Below are 23,022 nucleotides of genomic sequence, written 5' to 3'. Positions count from 1 at the left end.
ACTCGTGAAAAAAGTAGGTTAGAATTTTAGTTCATGACAGATTTCTGACATTTTGTGCAAATTTAAGCAACAATTTGATTTTTTTCTAACAAAAACCAGTGAAAGCGAAGTTAGTTTTGTGTTTATAAATGAACCACACCGTGTTGTGTAGCTTTCTGGATTTTATATTTATTAATAATACAGGCTAAACAAACACACACTGTCTCATAGCATCTATTGGTGTGGAGTCTTTTTGTGTCTCAGGAAGGCAAAAAGGAAAAAAAAAAAAAAAAAAAAAAAAAAAAATATATATATATATATATATATATATATATATTTATATTAATTAGTATATTTATCATCCAAATTAAAAAGTTGCTTTTCTTTTTACAGCATGTTAGTGATGGGTTATAGTGAGGATGGCATCACTTCTCATTGAAAGCAGAGGCAGTTTTTAATTAGATATTAATAATTAGATATATTATTTATTTATTTATTTAGACTAATAATGGTGACCTGCTTGGACCAAAGCCTCCAGGCTGATTTTTTTTTTGTCCCAGTACAAGCCCGACCAGAATATATCTAAAATCATTACTCTGTTATTTAATAAGTGACGATCTAAAGTTTCATAGTAACTATTTTTAAAAAATGCATAATTGCTCAACACTGAAACAGCTTCTTGAATGTGACTTCACTGGGACTGAACCTGTTTTCCTGTTGATGTTACAGAGTGAAGGAAATCACTGATCAACAGTGCAGGATCTGCAGTCTGGAGATGTTGTTCAGAGTAGACAGATGAAGAAACACATCACAGAGAAGCTCTGAACTTGAAATCCTCGAAGAGAGGTAAGATTTCTTTAATGTTGTTAAAGAATCAGAAACAGTAACATTAAAGAATAAAACACATGATGTTATATTAGTCTGCTGGGCTGCTTGCTGTGAGATGCAGAGAGTAACAGGAAGCTTGTTTTGCTTGTTGATTTTCAGAGTAATGAGTGATGGCTCTTCAGGAGATCAGTGTGATCTTCACACACAGACCCTCGGCCTTCTCTGCTGCTGTGCTGCTTCTAACACTCGTCCTCTGCAGAGGTGAGCAAAAACTGCTGAGCATTTAAACTCATCTATGATCAGAGCAGGCACAGATCAGGGTATATGAATTATGATTATTTATATTTTGTACTGTTTACTTTTTGTTGTTTTGTGTAAACAAATGAGTCGAGAAAATGTGATTCTAGGCATCATGATTGTTGGAAACTTCTCAAATCTTTAGGATGAACCAGAACCACCAGGACCAGATTGTGGAGTTATGAATGAATGAATATAGCAGGCTGTGGTGTGGGGGCCTTGAAGCTCTTTGGATTATAACAGAAATGATGCTTCGTTTATTCCTGTGTTTTACTGTCTGATGTTGTATAAAGTTGTGAGTGTGTCTGCTCCTCTGTCTCCTCAACAGGATCATTTGTAGTGGATGTGACACAGAGCTCCTATCAGGCAGAGGAGAACCACAACATCACACTGGAGTGGACGTTCACCACCAAACCAGACACGTCCATCTCAGCACTGAAGATCTCCTGTTACCTGAATACTGATCAAACATACTCAACTCTGTATTTTCTTCGTGGTGGTGTCGAGTTCTCAGAGTTTCAGGATGAAGAGTTTTCAGGACGAGTCCAGAGTGACAAAGACGCCCTCAGAGAAGGACGAATCAGACTCCAGCTGTCCAGACTCAGGACTGAGGACTCGGGTCTGTACCTGTGTGAGGTGGACACAGGTTATGGCCGCGGCTACAGCAGCTGCAGAGTCACCGTCTCTGGTAAGATGATTCATTTATACACATGTGATCACTGTGAGCTGTTAAACTGGATCAAGGTTGGATCCTGACATTGGTGTTTATAAACCTAACATTTCATTTTTTGAAGAGAGAAAAAGAAAAATGGCTCTCTTAAGATAGTTTCCCCCTTCATAAAAACTGTGTCTTTATAAATATCCTGTTTGATTGATGAAGTTTCCGATTCCGGACAAAAATGACCAGAAAAACTGTGTAGTTAGAAACTTACATCCATAAACTGCATCACACAGACACACACCTGCTAATTAGTACTGAGTACAGTAACAGACCTGTAAGAAACAAACCACAGAAATGATATGATGGTAAAAGTATCCATGGAGACCAACACTGGTGTCACGGCTGCCGAGGCGAGCCATGTGGAGTTAGAAGGACCCAAGATGCAGGCAGTGGATGAGATGCCGGTGAGTTTTATTTACAGAGGTGTAGTGGCAAATAAACAGTGGGGCATAACAAATAACTGAAGACACCTAAACTGGGAGAACTAAAAAATAACAGACCTGGGAGCATACGACAATGGGATGAGAAGCAGAGAGACGCAGACGAGGAACAGGCCGACGAGGAACAGGCCACCGTGGGACAGGCCACCGTGGGACAGGCCACCGTGGGACAGGCCACCGTGGGAACACTGAGCAATACAGACGAACTGGCAACAGGCAGGTGAACACACAGGGCTTAAATACACACACCAGTAATCAGGGGATGAGAGACAGGAGGGCAACACAGCTGGGAGGAATCTGAGCTGACGGGACAGGGGAAACGTAAACTGAGCACACTCACATATGACACAGACCTTCACAATAAAACAGGAAACTCAGACACATGGAACCAGACAAGACATTGAACTAAACAGACAGATTCACAAACAGATGGGGTGACACCATAGACAGACAGATACAGACGCAGACTCAGAGGCAGACCGAATATAACACATAGAACCTAAACAATCATCATCATCATCTAGAAAATGATAACAAACTAAAAGCACTGGGTCACCGACCCAGGACCATGACAACTGGTTCATGTAGAAGACTGTAAACATGATTATTTCTGCTTTAAGTTGGACTTTTTAACACAAGAGTCTTTGTGGCTTACACACACGTGAGGCTAATTCTTCATGGAGCTGCTGGTCCAGGTAACATCCCTGAAGGAGGCCTCAGAGTCTGAGTCGACCACAGAAATCCACAGTGTCCAACCTCAGTGACACTGTTACTGAGCAGCTTCATCAGGACATGTGATGAAACCAACACTGAAGAGCTACAAACTGTTTCTCTCATCACAACAGTTTGTTTGTTTTTTGGTTCTTCATTGTTGGTTTCATGTTTCAGTTTTGTTTCAGTGTTCAGTTTCCACTTGGTAGCAATAAAACTGTGTACAGAGCTGTGCAGCTTAATTCACTGCTACATTACATCAATTTTAAGTTAATAAAACAATTTATTAAACAATATTTTATTTTACTTTATTTTAGAATCAAAGCCTGAGAAGAATGAAACAACTCAGCAACCTGGAAATCTCCAACCACCAAATCTGAATGACGAGACCAGACGTAAAAATAAAGTCTTTACAGTTTACAAAATCATTCTTTCATTGTATTGCTTATACACAGTACAGTCAGGAGATATGGGCCAAATCTGAGAACTGGGTTAATTTACCAGAACAGAAAACACAGTTTTCTAGAAATGGATTTCGTTCAGTCTCAGACTAAAAGGAGTCCAAGACTAGGCTCGTTCTATAGAAGTGAAACTGAGTCTGTGTAGTGTTGGCTTAATGAAAGGTAATGGTCAGTGTTGGGGAGTAATGGAATACATGTACCGCCGTTACGTATTTAAAATACAAAATATGAGTAAATGTATTCCGTTACAGTTACCATTTAAAAAGGTGGTATTTAGAATACAGTTACTTTGTTGAAATAAATGGATTACACGGCGGTATTTTCCTGTTTCATATTGTCGTGGGTCAGGACTGTTTGAGTTTTGTTTGACAGCTATGTTCCTGTGTGTTTCCTGGGTGAGAGAGCGCCTTTTTGTTGTTGTTGTTGTTGTGCTAAGCTACAGAATGCTACAGGCATAGCCCTAAAGAATGTAGCCTCATAGACAGTGTAGTCCGTGTTGCAGGGAGAATGGACCGCCATACCTGTTATGTGTCTTTGAGCGCGAGGAGGGAGAAAAAGGAAGTAGAAAAGTACGAGCAGTCATCGAGCAAAAACGGGAGCTGGAAGCATGTAAATATAATAATAACCACTGCAGCCAAGAAGACTGCCTGACGAGCCCAGTTGTAAGTAAGCTATTAAGACTCGACTGTACACCGTGTTCGTGTTTTCCTCCGAAACAATAAGTTCCGTTGGAGCAGCCTTTCAACGCCTCTCTCTGTCTCTCGCTAGCAAAGTTGACCCAGACAACAAAGTAAAGCTATTTTTTGGCAACGAGCCCGACACAGAACCCGACGTATTAGCCAGAGGTCCCTTTACTACGGTTCGGAGTAACCTTCCCAACACTGGTAATGGTAGGGAGGTAATGAAACATCAGGCTAACAATACAAACAGTTTTCATCTTAGATCATCTTTGAAAATCTGGAAAACAACAAAGTAAAATCCTCCCATAAACCTGCAGCTCTTTCAGGTAAACATACTGAGGTTCTGCTTCAAAATGTCAAATATCAGTTTTATCCAGTTCTGGGTTTTGGGGCCTCGAGTCTTCCTGGGGCAAAAGGCCCGATGTAAGCTGGAGGTCACCAGACTGTAAGTGGAGATAAATTAAATGAAACATGTAAATAAAGTCTGGTGCTCACCTCTCAGAGTAATACTGGTTATTACCTAATTCCACTTATTGTCTTTAAAATGTGCTCATTTACATCATTAACACTGAATTATGTTTTTACTGTGTTTGTAACTGTGGATTGTCTTTGTAGGCCAGGGAAGAATCGTCATGACTGTATTCATCTGTATCTCTGTGTTCCCGTGGGGATTTATGTTTTATCAGAATTGTACAGAACACGTAAGTCTGTGATTTTCTTGTAAGAGCTGTAAATGTAAAAATATCAGAACATTTAACAGATTTTTACAGTATGTGTCAGAATCATTTGCTCTGTCACAGTTTAAAAGTTTCTTAAACTTGTCATATTCAGTATAACTCAGTGAATCTTTCAATTTTCTTTCATTTTTAAACAGAGGAGGACTTCCTCACGCAAAACCACAAGTTCTTGATGAAGACTTTCTGGACCTCGCTCAGGTTCATGACTGTTAGCATCTCATCTCAGACTGTGAATAGAAACACATAACATCCTGATGATAAACCAGATTTGAAGTTTCCCGTTTTGATGCTGTTCAGTAAGTTGGTGCTGGGAACCAACGGAGGGAAAAACAACAACTTAAACAACAGAGAAAACTGTTGAATTCAGGGCTTCAGACCAACATCGATATCTTTCATCACATTCTGAGATAGAACAGCGGGAGAGTGACAGTCAGAGTAGTGCCTTTCTCATGGACAGAAGCCCGAAACCGTACTAATCACTACTGTCAATAAAAGCACTGCTAAAACGGCAAAGCTGACGTGTCCATCCTTGGATCCTGTGTCACACCCACATTCTCACCTGAGGTTTCAGTGACGTCATCACACCTGTCAAAAATCTGATTTCTAACAAATAGCATTAGTGCAGATCAGCCAGTAGATGGCAGCATCTTGTTAAATCTACCTGCATGAGTTTACAGTATGATAATAATAGCTGAACTGTCTGTACAGTTGTTGTATTGTTTGAGTTTAGTATCAGGTAATTATGATGACAAATAAGAACCAGTTTCCTTATCTGCATGAACTTGGCCACCAAAACCACTTCAGGTGTTTGATGCATATAACTTTGACACATTTTTAATCACTTGTTGTGCTGCTATTTTTAAATGTGTGTGTTTTTGTTTTGTTTGTTTTTTGGTGGTGTGAAGATTGTACAAAGACAAAATATCAAATGTTTGTAGATGTTTATAGTGACGTTTATGCTGGAAACAAGGCAGTAACAGGCTCTGTGCTGCACTGGGTCGGCTCTGATCACATCTGAGGGCAACATTATTTTTTTTTCCACATTGCGTGACTTGATTTTATATATTCAGATGTAACTAACCGTATAAATGTGATGTTGATGATTTTTTTCATGTGAGCTGGTGATGATATAATGTATGTTTCTTTTTATCTGTTTTAGCACATCATCTTAAATCCAACCTGCTTTTCATCATACATGTTGAAACAATGAGAATAAGACAAATTAATCTTTAAATGTTTATTTCTGTAGGACACAACACGACTAAATAGAGTTTAGAAAAATCCACAAAGCAAACAGAGATGTTAAAACAGATGTTAAAATAGACACAGGTTATTGCAGCGGCCACAACAGCTGCAGCGTCACTGTCTCTGAGAACTGAAGGCAGTGGAGCTGCTTTATGGCAGAAATGTGTTAAACAACGAAGCATGACACAAACAATATAAACAGACATGACTCAATATCTGTGCCACTTACATCAATATATACAGATATCCATTGATCTTTGATTACTTAACTATACACCTTTCCAAAACTGTTTGTTTATAAAATCTATAATTATACACAATAAGCACATAAATATTTAATGCCCCACTTCATCCCTTGTTTATTTTAAATACAGCTCAGCTCATCCCTGAACTCATAACTGTCATGTGACAGCTGCGTGCAAGCAAGATAGGACCCAAAGTGCAGACTTATAGAGGAGGAAGGTAAATTCAAACTTAGATTTACTGCAAACACAACCAAAAAACCTAAACTGAAAACTGCAAAAACCTGACAGGCTGACAGGCAGATGACACAGCATGGTAAGATGGTAGATCGCAACACAGACAGAGGAAAACACAGGGCTCAAATACACAGAGGGAGCAATCCGTGAATGAGAGACAGGAGGGAAACACAGCTGGGGCAAATCAGGGCTAACAAGACAGGGGAAGCAAAACCTGATACATTAACATGAGACAGACTTCAAAGTAAAACAGGAAACGTAACACAGATGCGGACTTGATAAGGGGATTCACAGCAACTAAGGAACACCTGTTGGGAAGAGTGTGAGTGAACGAGTGTACAGTAGACCAGCAAACTGCCCACAGTGTATGCCAGCTTTGCCCCAGTGTGAGAGCTGGATTAGCCCTTAAAAATATTGCTTAAGAATCTGTTTTGTTTTTTTTTATTTATTTAGTCCATGTAAATAATTGCATATTTATCTGGACACAAACTGTCAACCTGCAAAACAGATTGTCAAAAATTAGTCTAGTTTTACCAAATACAATATATAACTGTTTCATCTACTTTCAAAAGCACTTCATCAACAGCTTTTTACAAATAAAGTTATTTTCCTGAAAGTTTTACACATTGCAAAGTCAGCCAAGTTGGAAAGGCTTGGAACGGAAAAAAGCCATTAAAGCAATACTGTCGCATTTGCTCTTCATGGATGACATCACTGTCGGAGCCAGAATGCAACACAACTGGTTTTCATCCTGCGGTTAGAGAGTCTTTCAGAAGGAGTGAATAAACTTTGGCAGGTGATATCAATCTGGATTCCTCGCTGGGAGTGTCAGCCGCAGTAACTGCATAGGGCACTGCGTGCTTCATGTAACTGAAGGAAGGGTGAATGGAAAAATGCACTGAAACATTCCTGATAAAAATCTGCTGCCATCCACCAGGACGATGAAGATGAAACCAGAGTGGATGCTTCAGCAGGACGATGATCCCAAATAGGATTTGAAGACAGTTTGTGTGGAAGAATGGGCCAAAATCACACCCAAGTAATGCACCCCACTAGTTTCTCTATAGAGGAGCAGGTTAAATACTTTTCTTAAACTCTTTTATGTTTTACGTCTATGTTTTAATTTCTTTGCATGTTTGGATTGGATTGGTTGTTACTGACATCTGGTTAGAATTTCATGTCAGTAGAACCTTTAGAAATATATTTACTTACAAACTTGGTGGCGTGTTCAATGCTTATTTTACCTGCTGTATAAATGTAAACTATTTCAAGATCTCTTTTTTGGAAGTAGCTCCACTGTGGTCTGTACTGCTTCAATGACAGCAGATTAAATGTGGAAAAACAGGCAATAAATAACACCTTCATCTCTTAATCAGCTGTTTGTGAATGGATGCGTCTGTGTTTATTTAATGTGTGTGTGCTCAGAGTTCTGTGGAAGTAAAAACTACTTTAACATCTTTCCATCTTTTTTCTTTTTTTCCTTGTCATCATTAAGACTTTCTGCAGCTTCACTTTAGCTTTGATTGCTCCACTTCCAGTGTATTTCAAACAACTGGATGGGGTGGGTACAGTATACTCTGCGGTGGGGTTGGGTGGGCTGCCCCAAGTTCTGTGGGACTTGGTGGTGTTGCTATACTGTGGGCCTGGGTCTGGATGGGACTGGGCCCCCTGGGGGAGATGGCCCCAGGGAGGGGCTGCCTGGCACCTTCCTTCCCTCCCCATCCCCGACTGCCTCCCTCTTCCCACTCCACCACACCCACCCACACATGCAGGGCCTTGGGGTGCAGGTGTGTCACCAGGGTGCAGGGGAGGCATTCTGGCTGCCTGTGCCTCAATTTTATTTCACAAACTAGACATCCACATTACTCACACTCTCATAACACATACATATGGACCTTGGGGGTGGGCACGTATGCATTCAACCTCACCTCTCAGTTTTAAATGCATGTAGACATTGAGGGTTGTCGGGAGTTTGAAAAACTACAGTGCATTTAAAACCCACTCATGTGTAGTGTCGCTGTGTGTTGTTCTACAACGCATTTAAAATCCATGTTTTAGTAGCAATAGTTGCCTTGTGATGTAATTCACCTGCAGTGACAAGTGTCGGGCTTGTTTACTTTACCTCAGCAGACAATTGAATCTATCTTTATCCTTGTCTTATCTGCACACAGTCTAACAGTCCAAACTCGCAACTGTTTAAAGCCCAAACTGGCTAAACTGGTCTTGCAGCAGCTCACAGATCAGTTTATCAAGAGAAAAGTGCATCTTTGAGTTTGTGAATCAGCCGACTGCAGGTGTGTAATTTCCTATTTTTATTTCCACATGACATCTTTATAAGCTTTTAAGCAGTCTGTTATCACTGCTTTCGCAGCTTTTGTGTGTTGCTGTACTAACAGCAGTGCGTGGAATCCTTTTTCGTTGTCCAGTATCTATTCTAGTCAACTTTTTTTTACTTCATTAATGTTCAATAGTAAAAACACATAAATGGAAATGAGCAAACAGAACCAAAAAAGAAAAACTGGCATGTAAATGTGAATGAATTATTGTGTCCATTGCAGATGTAAATAATAAGATATTAATTCATTTTGTCCGCTCAGTCGTTACAGTCTCATAGAGAGAGGCGTCACAGACAAAACGATCAAAGAAGAGACTACAAGCACTGTTTCCATAGCAAACTGAAACTTTGACTTCAGCAGACTCCTTCAGCTTAAAAGCTCTTTAGAAAGTTTCTGTGTAGAAACTGATTGGATCTTATTATGACATATGTACCTGTATACACTAGACATGTAATCATAGTTACCTTCATAAATTGTGTGTAATCATATACACTCGTATATACCGTACTATGCATGCTCACAATGAAGTGTTTATATATGGAGTCACTGTGTTAAGCATTTAACCTGCATGTTCAAATCACATGACCCATATATTTAGGTCATATATATCTCCCAGTATGTTACAAAAAATTTGTGCCACTTGTTGTATGACCAAATGTTGATTAATACTGCTTAAAAATGTAACCCTTTATGACCTACTGTCACTAGTCCAACAAATGGTTAATTCAACTTGGTACTGCTAAGGTATGTGCATATGACCCTTCTTGGCATGCAGCTGCATCTACAGTAACTGTACAGTAGAAGCACGCAGTGGTTCGAGATGGCTGTGCAGCAGAAGCAGGCAGCGGGGTTTGACTGGACTGCTTCATGGCATGGGCCGCTCTTTAGTTGGCTGTACAACAGAGGCATGCCGTTGTTTGGATGGCTGCCAAGCAAGGGCCTGCAACCTTCTCAAGTAGCTATAGGGAAAAACATAAGCCCCTTGAACACCTATAAGAAAAAAAAACAACCCTTACTCAGCATGGATAGCAGCTTATGTCCAGCATGCGTGCCCAAGGAAAGTGTTAGATGGATTAACTGCCTTTCTGTAGACTTTCAGACTCACTTTGGCCATGAAACTATCAAACGGGCCAAATGCAGTGATGGATGAGAGATTGTTCTGCAAGAAGTTATGGTGTCATTTTGTCATGTATATCATAAGTGGAAGATGAAGAGGGAAAAAAACGAGGATGAAATGATACAGGAGGGTGATCCCTGTTCCAATATAAGACGAGGCTGATATATATTGTCTCTCTCTCTTCTTTCTGCTGCTTCTTTCCTGTCTGTCTTTTGTGTGTGTTTGTGCTTTAAGGCTCGACACCCTGGGGTTGCTTCGCTTTTTGGTTGCTTGCTTTCTATGTGTTATTTCCGCTTTTAAATGTACTGTTCTGCTGTTCGTATGATGATGTTTACTAAACTCTGTTCTAAGAATTCTGCTCTTTTCCAGAGGATCATTTTGAGTGATTTGATTGTAATTGGATCTGAAAAGTTGGACCTCCACAGCGTTGGTGGGATAAGGTTATCATATTGGCTTCAAAATTTGCGACCCGACAAAACCGACAAAAATATTAACTCGCTCAGTGAAACAGGAACTGAATGAGAGCAGAAAAACAAGAGGGCAGACTTTTGAGCTCATGTTTAAGGGTTCATATGTTTGTAATGCAGCCTTCTGTTTGCACTGCTTATCCTGTGAGTGTTTATACGGCTGTTTTGTTGTAACTTGTTGTAAATGTCTGGTTCTGTCAAACTGTCATCAACTCACTGACAGCAGCAGTTTCAGCTTTGACAGTCATATTTTAATTTAAGTTCCTGCTTCTAGTTTCAACAATGTCAATTCTTTCCCCTCACTTTATCCAGCCTATCTGCCTCTGTATGTTTGAGTCTTCCTCTTGGTGAACTCTAACATAAACACAGGTTGTGTTATTTATTAAGTAGAGTCATTAAAATGTGCTGGATACAATGGTCTAATGGCATTGATTTAAATTTGTAGATATTTTTGAGCAGGAGTGGTTCTGTTTGGGTGTTGCTGTGAATTTGGAGTGAAAAAACAAACAGAAGATTTCAAAATGAACTGGAATGACATCTGACTTGATTAAGCTAAAAATAATACAAATGATGGACGGATACCTATGAGGGGCCGTACAAGCCAAAATTCATTCTTTCACTCTCACACACATATACTTTATACTTGCATTCCTACATTTTGTTCTCATTTACATGCATTCAATATGCATTTAATCTCACAAATAATATATGTATGTAAGAAGAGAATGCATACATGCCTGAAGAAAATATATGTATGCAAGAGAATAATGTATGTGAATGAAAGAGTGTAGTGGAAACGGAAGCAGTTTAATGAAAACGGAAGAAGAAAAGCTGAATTTGAGTGAACAAAATTCATTGCTGCGTGCAAAAAATATGTGATGTGTTGATGAATCGAGCAGGTATTTGAAGTTTACACAGCGTCATTATCGCATGAAAATATCTTAAAAGTTTATTTTGTGACCCAGAAAGAGTAATATTTCAAACTCCGCCACTCTGTGTTCCTCCACCACTGCCTCGTTTGAGTTTTGGACGAAATGGATTCTGGGATATTGCATTTCGTCATTTCGAGCTGATTGGAGACCAAAACAGGTAATCAGATAGTTTTGCATCCAAGTCTGTGGTTGGCTGGTTTTGTGGCAAAAGTTGAAGTTTCTTCTCCCCCCTCCATGCTCTCAGACACTTGAAAGTGACCCGCGTGTGCTTCTCAGCCAATCACAGCGGTACAGACACCCAGCCTTCCGTTTCCACTATACTCTTTCATTCACATACATTATTCTCTTGCATACATATATTTTCTTCAGGCATGTATGCATTCTCTTCTTATATACATATATTATTTGTGAGATTAAATACATATTGCATGCATGTAAATGAGAGCAAAATGTAGGAATGTATAAATGAAAATGCATGTATGTTAGAGTGCAAATGTGTAAATATGTAGATTAAAATACATGTATAAGAGAGCACAAAATTGCAATGTGTGTGTTAAATATGTGTAAACATGAGAATAAAAATATCTAAATATTTAAATTTTAATAAAACTATGTGAGAGTGAAAGTATATGTGTGTGAAAGAAGAATGTATGTGTGTGAGAGAGAAAGAATGAAATTTGGCTTGTACGGCCCCTCATAGATACCTCTGACATAGATAAACTTCTACAAAAAATACAACTATGAATAGTTGCAATGTCATGTAGGTAATTTGCAGTAATAAATCTGTCTGGCTTTTTTTATTTGACCTCATCACAGTTTAAGGTGCCAAACTTGCCATTGTTTTAACCCCACCTGACCAGTTTATTCAAACAAAAGTGCAAATTTGTGAGATTTTGATGAAGTTTGAATGTATCCCAACTGCAGATTCCTTGAGTTCGTAGATCAGCTGACTGTAGGTGTGTAATGTCACATTTTGTTTCCACCAGACATCTGTGACCTTCTAGCACTCACCTCAACATCTCAAAAGTACTGTTTCAGTAAGAATCCCGGATCATAGTTTTGCCACTTTTGTTCATTTCTTCATTAGTCACAGATGATTTTCTTACAACATGTACCAGTTTTCTTCCTTTACTTAAGACTGAACAGGGGTAACAGGGGGAGAGAAGCTGCAGAGAGGCATGTAAGACTGCAACTCAGCCTCCTGGTCCCAACTCTGGATAGTCATATTTTGGGGGGTTTAATAAATTTGTCCATGTTTCTAGAAATGAGAGCTGCTCCATCCAAAGTGGGATGGATGCCGTCTCTCCTAACAAGACCAGGTTTACTCCAGAAGGTTTGCCAATAGAGCTTTGGAGTTGACGTCACACATCTATGAAGCCCACATCGTTTCTGGGACACCACTCAGACAGACAGCAATTTAAGGAGAACATGTGGCTAAACATGTCGCTCCTGGTCTGATTGGGGAGGGGACCAGAGAAAACTACAGAGTCCGAGATTGTTTTGGCAAAGTTGCACACCGATTCAATATTGATTTTAGTGACCTCCGATTGGCGTAGCCAGGTGTCATTACTGCCAACGTGAATTATGATTTTACTGAATTTACGTTAAATAAATAACGTAAATTCAGTAAAATAAATAAATAAATAAAATAAATAAAAACACTATTTCATGTCTGTCAAACCCTGTCATCTTTGGCATTTTTCATAGGATCAACCAAGGGAATGTTGACAAATGATGTATTTTGACAGTCTGCTAGTAACAAAGCAACTAAAGAAACATATTAAAATTGGTTCTTCACTCAGAAAAATAAAGGTGCCAACTGGAACCAAAAGTAGTTCTTTAGACTGATGCCATAAAACAAGTGGTTCCCAAACTTTTTTTGCTAGCTCCCCCTTTGTTTTACAAGAAAAATGTTCGTGCCCCCCCCCTCCTGCGCGTGCACGCGCACAAACACATCCTCCAACCACACACACCCTTATTTTGCTCCATTGCGGTTTATTTCACACCTCAAACATTTAGTAAACAATTAAGCAAATACAAGTAATCTGCAATAAATTACAGGTAGTAAGAAAATAAACTACTAACTCTTTTATGCTGCGTTCACACCTACGCAGGTGTTTTTGAAAACGCAGCTGTTTCGTCCACACGTAAACGGCGTTTCGAGTCACAGAAAACGGAGATTTATTAAATCTCTTTTTTTTGCGTTTACTTGTGGACGAGGAATACAGAGTTGGTCACGCAACGTCAAAGGTATGTGCCTTTTTTTCACGTCATGCTGTGCGCCACGTTATTGTTTACATGAGATGAATTGCAGATAGAGACAAAATACTGTTAATCTGACTATCTTTGGTTTTTACACGCTTATATATACACATGCAGTTTCTGTCCCTCCATTAACAAAGGCAGAGGCGTCACGGTGTGATTAGTTGTTTTTTTTTCCTGTGTAATAATATTCAACATTGCAATCAAATCAAAAAATGCCTCTGTGTGCAAAATGGGTCGAAAAACATAAACAACTGTGAGATACTGTTAGTCTGGGATTTAGACAGGGGGAACAAATCATGGCAGGATCAGCCTGATCTTATTTCCCAGCCAACATTTATATGTGGGGCCCATATGGTTTGGAAATGGGCTGAAAAATGGGCCCCATATAGGATTGTCCGCGGGTTCCGTAATGGCCCCACATTAAATGCCCATATAGGTGTTATGTTAGGAAAATCTGGGAACTAAATGGGCCCCAACTGGGCAAAGTACACAGAAACCCACCTGGGCCCCATTTTTCAGTTTGTTGTGGGTTCCATGTGGGAACAACATAGGCTAAAAAGTGGGTTTTAAGTGGGATTGTCCGCGGGTTCCATAATGGCCCCATTTTATAAGCCCATTTTGGTGTTATATTGGTAAAATCTGGGAACTAAATGAACCCCAACTGGGCAAAGTACACTGAAACCCACCTAGGCCCCATTTTTCAAGTTCTTAGTGGGTACAACATGAGGAAAACATGAGCTAAAAAGTTGGAATGGCATTAGCAGTAGGTTCTGTATTTGCATCTTACTTCTAGTTTGAATTGACTAAGTTCTGGCACTGAGTGGGCCCCATGTAGTAAAACAGTCACAAAATCAATTTTTTAGACGGCTAATACGGGTTCTGTGACACAAAGACACCAAATATATTAAAGCTGACCGCAAACAAAATCTAATTTGTAAATAAAACCATTTCAAAAATCACGAGGGTACACAAAACAACATTTTTCACATTTATTTTGTCCAACAACTGTGATTTTACGTAACTGTATTCCAAAGTGCGTAAACGTTTAAAAACTAGAAATGTCAAACTACAGCAAAATTCCTTAGATATTTGGAACTGTAGCAACATGGGGAAAAAGTCAGATGGAAAACTCAAAAGCTTATCTTGAATCAGCAGGGTTTCTTGTTTTGTATTTCTACAGAGCCGTAAGTCTATTTTGTACCCTTGCAGCCCTCGGTCCTCCTCTGTCTTTAGCAGAGCCTTCTCTGCTTCTTGAAGTTGACTTTTGATGTTAAATAATTCTTCAGTGCCTCTGCAAATGAAGAAGAAGAAAAATGGGCAAGCCAAAGTAAAGTTAATCTTAGCTTACTTCATTTGGTGATGATTTTCAAAGAACAATGTTTATTTCACTTTATTGCCTCAAAAAATATATACAAATTGCATGATAACCAATCTCAGTTACACTTTCAAACACTTTATTAAAAAAGTTTAGTTTTCTAAAGTTCAAATGTCTCAAGTGAAACTAACTTACCATACACAACATTAAAAAGACGCAAATCTCTGAACTTTTTTTTCCCATGTCGGCCAAGCATGTTGTACTCCACAGCCAGCTCAGGTGATATGAGGAATTTCATCATCCTTCTTGTGGCATCGTCTACACTTGTTTCCCCTGTATCTGCTACCATGGCAACCTGAGGGGAACATACAAAAAGGACAGATTAGATACTGGCATCTGGTTAGGATGCCTCCCTGGTGACGTGTTTTGGGCACGTCCCACCAGGAAGAGACCCAGAACACCCAGGACATGCTGGAGGGACTATGTTTTTCGGCTGGCCTGGAAATGCCTTGAGATTCCCCCGGAAGAGCTGGGCCAAGTGCCTGGAGAGAGCGAAGTCTGGGCCTCTATACTTAGTACCGGATTGGGTCGAGGGGCAACAGCCTAAGCTTAAGATAATGGTTGCGGTTCCTTAACCCTTATCCCCAATAATATTACGCAGGATAACTGGTAGGTCTGGTAGGTTTTTTCCTCTACTGTATACTATATGAATGTAATCAAGGATTAATAACAGGGGAAAAAAAATTGAAATTTTGCCATTTTTACTAAAGGCAATCAAAATGTACATGAATAAAATATTTAAATTAGTCAATTCAAATTAATAACTCTAAAACACTGAACAAAATTAAGTATTTGACCCTGTGGTTTATTTTCGGACATCTCCTTTCTTCTAAAAGTCCAGGCGTGTTGGGCCCCTGGCAGAGCTCAGGTTTGACGAGACAAGTTTGGAAAAACCTGTCGCAGGCGACTTTTTGGGGGCTAAAGGGATAAAATAAATAGGAATTGGCCAAAATTTGTATAAACTATGAAATAGCAGAACAAAAGTTAAAAAAAAATCTTTATCTGTTATCAGAATCAAATATTTGATTAGAATATTAGAATAAGGGGTGGCTGTAGCTCAGGTGGCAGAGCAGGTCAGCCACTAATCAGAAGGTCGGTGGTTCGATCCCAGGCTGCCTCCTGGCTGCGTGCCAAATATCCTCGGGCAAGATAATAACCCCATGTTTGCCTACTGGTGGTGGTGGTCAGAGGGCCCGGTGGCGCCAGTGTCCGGCAGCCTCGCCTCTGTCAGTGCGCCCCAGGGTGGCTGTGGCTACAATGTAGCTGCCATCACCAGTGTGTGAATGTGTGTGTGAATGGGTGAATGACTGAATGTAGTGTGAAGCGCTTTGGGGTCCTTAGGGACTAGAAAAGCGCTATACAAATGCAGGCCATTTACCATTACCATAAAAAAATTTAACTTTCTGGAAGATTTCTCGTTACATCTGTCATAAAAGTAACAACATCTCAGAAAAGAAACATGATAGCAACAGAAAAATATGATAGCAGTGTAATGTGATGGTCCCTGGCCAGATTTTTACACATAAGCCCTGTGACACAAAAACCACTGAACTCTGACACGCACAGACTGTTTTACTTCGAGCTAATGAAGAAAAATGCTGCTCTGGTATGTAAAAGGGAACTTATTCTTCCATGACCTGAAGCTCCGTAATGCAGCCCTCCAACAGCCAAACTTATCTGTTCTCTGATTGTCTTGATGCATGCTCAATCATCCAGGTAAGTAAATCTCCAAAAGTTGATTCTCTTCATCTGGACGTAGCGCTTGCAGCATTTTCTCCCACTGAAAATGCTACGTCCAGATGAACAGAATCAACTTCTGGAGATGTTCTCTGATTGGATTGTTTAATTGGTGATTGACATGAAATTGACCAATCAGCTAAAAGAAAGAAAAATAGGGTCAAAATTTGGATGTGTAAGTTTAAATCCACACACAGCCAGGAAAGCCGAGCGCAGAGTTGTTTGTAGCACCAATTCAGCCAGAGTGGAGCCAGATGGATTTTCCATCCATCCACACTGTAAAGTCTATAGACCAGCAAGTGATAAATTAACAGTGTTGTTGGTATTTTCTAAAACAGTTGTATGCAATAGGAATTGCTGTTTATAATCCTCCTGTATATCTGCATGTTGCCTCCCAATTAAAACCTGTGATAATGGAGATTCAAATTCATGTCATACCTATACCAACAGTTATCAAGTATCTGGGTCGACCTTTACTGATGTGCTTAAAGGAAAATTGTTATTTCCATGTATTTTCCTGTTCTGCCTTCAATTTTGAGGACTTCCCCCCACATTTCTAGTTGTGACAGTGCACCTACAACAAAAAAAATCTGCTGTGATTTACATTTGTTGAAAGAGCAATTTTGTAAAATAGTCTATTTTTGTATGCACAGTTTACAAATCTGTCCTGTACAGCATGGACTGATTGCATACTAAAAAGTTGTTGCTTAAAAATAAAACAATAAATTTTTAATTGATAACATCAGCAGAAAGCCTCGTTAATAATTAGATGTACAATTTCTATAGAATACAAAACAACTAAGTTCATTTTTGATCATATCAATACCAGCATATTACACAACTAGTGATGGGATTTTCGTCTCTTTTTAGAAAGCCGGCTCTTTCGGCTCGCAACCGGCTCTTCAGGTTGTTTTGTTGCTTTAATTAATTTATTATTAACAACAATATAAAATTATGCACAAAAGGAATTACTAACGTAAAAAAAGAAACGTGGTTTTATTTATATATGTTTATATATAAATGTATATGGTGGCCCCTAGAGACAAAGCATGTACAAACTACAAAACCCATTTCTAGCATTAACTGAACTTCCAAAACAGAGCTACTAGATCACTTAATTTACACAATTGAAATCATATGTGTATTGTTTGTGTATTTATACACAAGCACTCATATATATTCATAAAAAATTCCAAAAACTGTTCATTTACCTGTTACTACCACACACCAAATCCGGTCGTTGGTACTTCCTGGCTTGTGTAGCCACTAGGTAACAAAAGCTCAACACTGTGCCTAGCATCCTGGAGCACTTCTGTTGTGTTTTGTACATGCTATAGAGTTTTTACGTGTTTTGGGGTTTGTACGTGCTTTGTCTCTATCGGGCACCGTAAATATACTTTTATTTATTCTCTCCACATAAAATGTAATAAATAAATCATATAATACAAAAAACAACTATTTACATTTGAACTTTTAACTATTTAAATTTTCAGCTTTTTCCTTTTAAACAAATTTAAAGTGAAAACAACACAAAACACTGCAAAGCACAACACAAATATAAATTATAATATGAAAACAAAAAGAAGATGCATATTCTCTGTCATATAGACCTGCATGAATAAACTTTCTGAGTCCTTTATCATCTGCAATTGAAAATAGTTGTGCATGATCACTATACCTTTCTAATGTGACGTTGTTGTCCCTGGCTCTCTTTCTGTCTCTCTCCCTCCTGCTCTGTTCCTGTGCTACTGCGTGTGTAACTACCGCCCCTCCCCCCTCTTCCCAGCACAAAGTACTAGGCTTGCTGCGGAGTGAAGCGGGGAAAAGTGCGAGAGAGAGTGAGAGAAAAAAAAAAAACACATGCTTGTGTCATTCACTTCAAAGAGCCGTTTCATTTTGACCAACACATCACTAACAACCATGATGAAAAACGCTCATCTGCTCCCATCACCATGAGCTGATTAACATTGAGCTGCTGCAGTCAACACCATCAAACTAATTTAGTGTTTAATGTTATGTTATTGAATGCTTTTATTTTTAAATCTTTACCAGCGCTTAAAGACTGTAGATGTTCACACCTGGTGTTAGAAAACCGAGCTCACAGCAGTATTTTTTTTTATAACAGGAAATTTTAATTTTTATTGGTTACCGTGTTTATTACCACTTTTATCAGTAATGTACTTCCTATAAAATATGGATTTAATAAGTTACCGGTTTATTTAAATCAGCTAGTGAACACATCGATCACTTTATTGAACAACACGCCTTACACTCTTGTGAGCTCTGGTTACTAACAGCAGGTGTGAATGTTTGGAGTCCAAAACGCAGATAAAGATTAGAATAACAAGGCAATGTAAAATCAGTTTAATGCAGTTGACAGTAGCAGCTCAGATGGAAATCAGCCAATTGTGAGGAGAGCAGAGGACCAAAACTGTCAGAGTTGTGGGACAAGTGAAGAGAACACTGTTGGCATTATTGTTAGCATAAAAGATGGAAATTTAAATAAATGTTAAATTTTAAAATTGATCATATACACCTGTGTGTGTATATATATATATATATATACACATATACATACATACATACACATTGAATACCAGTAAAAAAAAAATAAAGGATGCCCCAAAGACCATCACTTTTCAAAAATAATAATAATAATAAGTAATACAAATAATATGAAAGTTACTTACATGTCAAAGATGGTGCTTGTGATCTTGAAGAATCTAAACGTGATAAGGAAATGAAAGACAGTGCATGAGAAAATAAAAACATTTGTTTTTTCCCAGGATAATTCAATATAAAAGATTCTCTTACTAATGCATAAAATGAACAGTGTAATTAAAAGTTTGAAAGGCACTGCATGTGTTTATATGATAAACTGACTAATTCAAGCAGCAAACACTAGCAGTGCAAAAATGTATCCAACTAGCTGACAGACTTTAAAGTCACAGGAAGATATATCAAAATGGTGACTTATGCCAGAACAAGTGACTTGACAGACATAAATCCTAAATTCCTTTAAGTAAAAAATTGGTGACATAGTAATAAGTGGTCCCTAGTGGTTTTCAAATTATCACATGGCTTGTTAATTTTTTATTAAATTATTAAGAAGCCAGATGAGTTCAAAACATTTACAAATTACACTATCCACTATACACTAAAGCACTATCCAAACTTCAAATCAAGTGGCAAAATCTCCAAATTAAAAGTACTTGCAAACTATAAAAATTTGATTATACTTAAAAATATGCAAAAACTAATTTAGTGGAATTTTTACCTGCTCAAGAATACATTAAACATGCACTATTTAATTGAAAAGAACAAAATTTGTGTACTTTTAGAAAGGATTATTAAATATTTGGGGATACAAGCCATAAAGAGGGTCTTGTACATTTACGGGCATCTAATTTCCTGGATTTAATGGTTTAAAAGTTTAATAGGTCTTTGAAGTTGATAATAAAATTGAGTCCATTATTAGCTAAAAGAATTTTAAAAAAAGAGCAAAAAAAATGCTTAATATATAATAATTGTTTTAAACTTAAGCTTTGTAATTGTAATTCATGTTCTGCATTTTCCTACTTCACCATCTGATCTGAACAGCTGCACTCTCTTAATTAATTAATGACCTAACATTTCTCAGTAACCAATACCTAGATGGAACAGCACAGTATCTAAGAGAGTGATCAGACAGTGTTTGAGCTAAAGAAGCTGTGTGTTTCTTTTGGGGGCTTTTTGCACACTGATCCACCACCGTTTTCCTATAGTACAATGCATATCTGGTAACATTACCGTAAACGTGACCAGTAGGTTTACGTTCAGATCAGAAAACTGTTTCAGCTGCAGGCTGATTTAAACAATCACCTCATACGCCTCATGTTTTACACCCCTATAAGGTGAGCTTGCTACACTGCACATGAATATTATGTAACATGGTATGACTAGCTCATGTTCAGACATTTAAAATACTGTTCAGCCATCTTGTTTACTGGGTAGTGCATAATGGCCGAGTTAGCTGAGCGGGAATCCACTAAAGCCAAAAAATAATATACATTTTTTAAATTAATTACAAAAACCTTATAGGAAAACCTAAGAAACGGTTGCAGAAGCACAGAAAAAAAAACTGCCGTGTACGTTATAGTGTGTAAATTCAAAAACTGTATAGAGAGAATGGTGCAATGAAAACAGAATAAGATAAGATGAACTTTATTGAGTAGAATATAGGCAGCAAGAGTCAAAGGAGCTTGCAAAGAGCTCCTTTGACTACGATGACCTGGATAACTGAGAACCTTCACAGACATAGGCAGTAAGAGTTTTGTAATTAACTTTAAATTATGTTTGCCAAAGACAATGCAGCAAATTAACCCAGTTCTACCTGCTAGCTAAAGATGTTATGCTTCTCCCCCTTATACCGTTTAGGACGACTATAGAAAGTTACTAAAATAACCATTGATGAAAACGTATCAAACTTTAAGTATTTACCTTTGTCATAGTTTTCGATTCTTTGGTATCCTTTTGTCCTCCATGTTCTCAAACACCAGGGAGAGAAAAGGCCGCAACAGACGAAAGACCGCGAAGACTAGACGCTAGGCGGTGCAATCTGCTCCTCCCTCTTTTTAAACGAGCCAATAGGAGCTGCTCACGTTAAAAACAACTTTATTTAAAAAGTCGTTTTACACCTGATACAAAAATTTTAAAAGTCAAACAATGCACAAGTTTAAAAGAACAATTTTGTTTTTAAAAGTTTAAGCATAGGGATGGTTAATATGTTTAAAAAATTAATATATAATATTTATCAAAAATTGTCACCCAAATCAACATCATAATAAAAATATAATTAATAAAAATATCATAATGATAAGAAGAAGAATAACAGTTTACCTAAAAGCTCTTCTAACATTAGACTGCTTTTGAAAAGTTTCAATAATGTCAATACACCATAAGGACAAGGGAGTTTCACAGTTGAAGTGTGACTGCTTGAAAGACCCCATTCCCTCTCCTTTCCACTAGTTCAAAGATAATATAAATTATTTCTGGTTATATAATTTGAGGGCACAAGTTTGAAGAGTAACATTTTAACAGATTGGTAATATACTTCAGGAGCTTTACTGGATCTGATTAACCAAAACTTCCATCTTCCATGTAGCTAACTGTCTTTTCTCTAATACAGTAGAGTGTGTCTGATCTACTAAAAATCCTCAACTGCATGTTTGCTCAAGTAAATAGTCTTAATTGTTTGAACAACCAGTAATCCTTAATTTGCAAATGCCAAATCTGGATTTTGTCTGTGTAATTCACTTTTATCTTAGGTTTTTTATTTGTATTTTTTGCTTTTCTTTTTTTCTACTCTTGTGTCCGTTTTAATCACTTATTATTGCTGCTGTGACAAGTGAATTTACCTAAGAAGAATTATGAAGTCCTTATTTTATCTTATCTGATCCTCACCATGCAGCCTACCATGCAGAGTGCTGAAAGTTCACATTAAGTACTTAAAATGAAATCTAAAATTAAAAAGTAACCAGTTATTTGGAATAGTGTGCAGAGTGTTTTGAGTAACATTGAATGTTCAAAAACACCAAAGTTCCTATAGTCTCACTTGACAGCTGGGTAGTGTCTGATAACACATAACATCTTGAGGTCTCAGTGTGGACTTTGAGTACATTTGCCAGCCAAGGCTAAATACTGAGAGGGTCAAAAATGAAGGGTAAAGAACATCTGACTGTACGTAAGGGTAGCAAAAGTGATAGACTGAGGTTGTGCCAAATATGTTAAAGTTAGGGTGATTTGTTAGAGAATGGTACCCCATGGGTGCCGTCTGCAGGTTATAAAAGAGAGTTATTTATTCCTTTGGCTCAAACCTTGAAAAGGCAATAGAATCTTTGCAGAAAGTTTTGACGTGGTTCAGCACACACTTCTGGAGCTGAAATTGGTTCTCAATGCTCAATGCAGGGTCTGACTTGCATTTGCCCATGTGTGACCCATGTAGTTCGACCAGGTGGGCCCCACCTATGTCATCGATACTAAAACATATATTGATTACCTAACTTTGCCCCACCTGGGGCACACAACTACAGCCTATCCTTAAATGACTGTGTTTGCCCATTTCTATCCCAGGTGGAAAACCCAAGTGGGTCCAACATGTGTTTCCCATTTTGGACCAAGTTAAGTGTTTCCCATGTTTGACCCAGCTAGGACCTACTAAAAGTGCTCACTTGGGA

General features: G+C 38.3%; 1 protein-coding gene and 1 long non-coding RNA gene across 2 annotated transcripts; one reads left to right on the top strand and one right to left on the bottom strand.

The window, feature by feature from the left end:
- The first annotated feature begins 891 nt into the window (after window positions 1-891).
- Window positions 892-5,742, top strand: LOC146673826 (uncharacterized). The gene is made up of 4 exons (XM_085392067.1): window positions 892-1,068; window positions 1,433-1,792; window positions 3,294-3,371; window positions 4,733-5,742. The coding sequence occupies exons 1-4, from the start codon at window positions 978-980 to the stop codon at window positions 4,828-4,830; spliced, it is 627 nt and encodes a 208-aa protein (XP_085248193.1). The 5' UTR covers window positions 892-977; the 3' UTR covers window positions 4,831-5,742.
- Window positions 5,743-14,922: 9,180 nt separating this feature from the next.
- Window positions 14,923-21,340, bottom strand: LOC146673825 (uncharacterized). The gene is made up of 4 exons (XR_014910613.1): window positions 21,287-21,340; window positions 19,498-19,530; window positions 15,206-15,365; window positions 14,923-14,986 (listed from the first exon to the last, which is right to left on the bottom strand). It is a non-coding gene; the product is annotated as an uncharacterized LOC146673825 (long non-coding RNA).
- Between the last annotated feature and the right edge of the window lie 1,682 nt (window positions 21,341-23,022).

The sequence above is a fragment of the Rhamphochromis longiceps genome, linkage group LG3 (assembly GCF_057381845.1).
Source record: "Rhamphochromis longiceps isolate RC_006_pf linkage group LG3, R_longiceps_female_GT1.1, whole genome shotgun sequence".
Taxonomy (NCBI): Eukaryota; Metazoa; Chordata; class Actinopteri; order Cichliformes; family Cichlidae; genus Rhamphochromis; species Rhamphochromis longiceps.
This window is presented reverse-complemented; position numbering and strand designations above follow the sequence as displayed.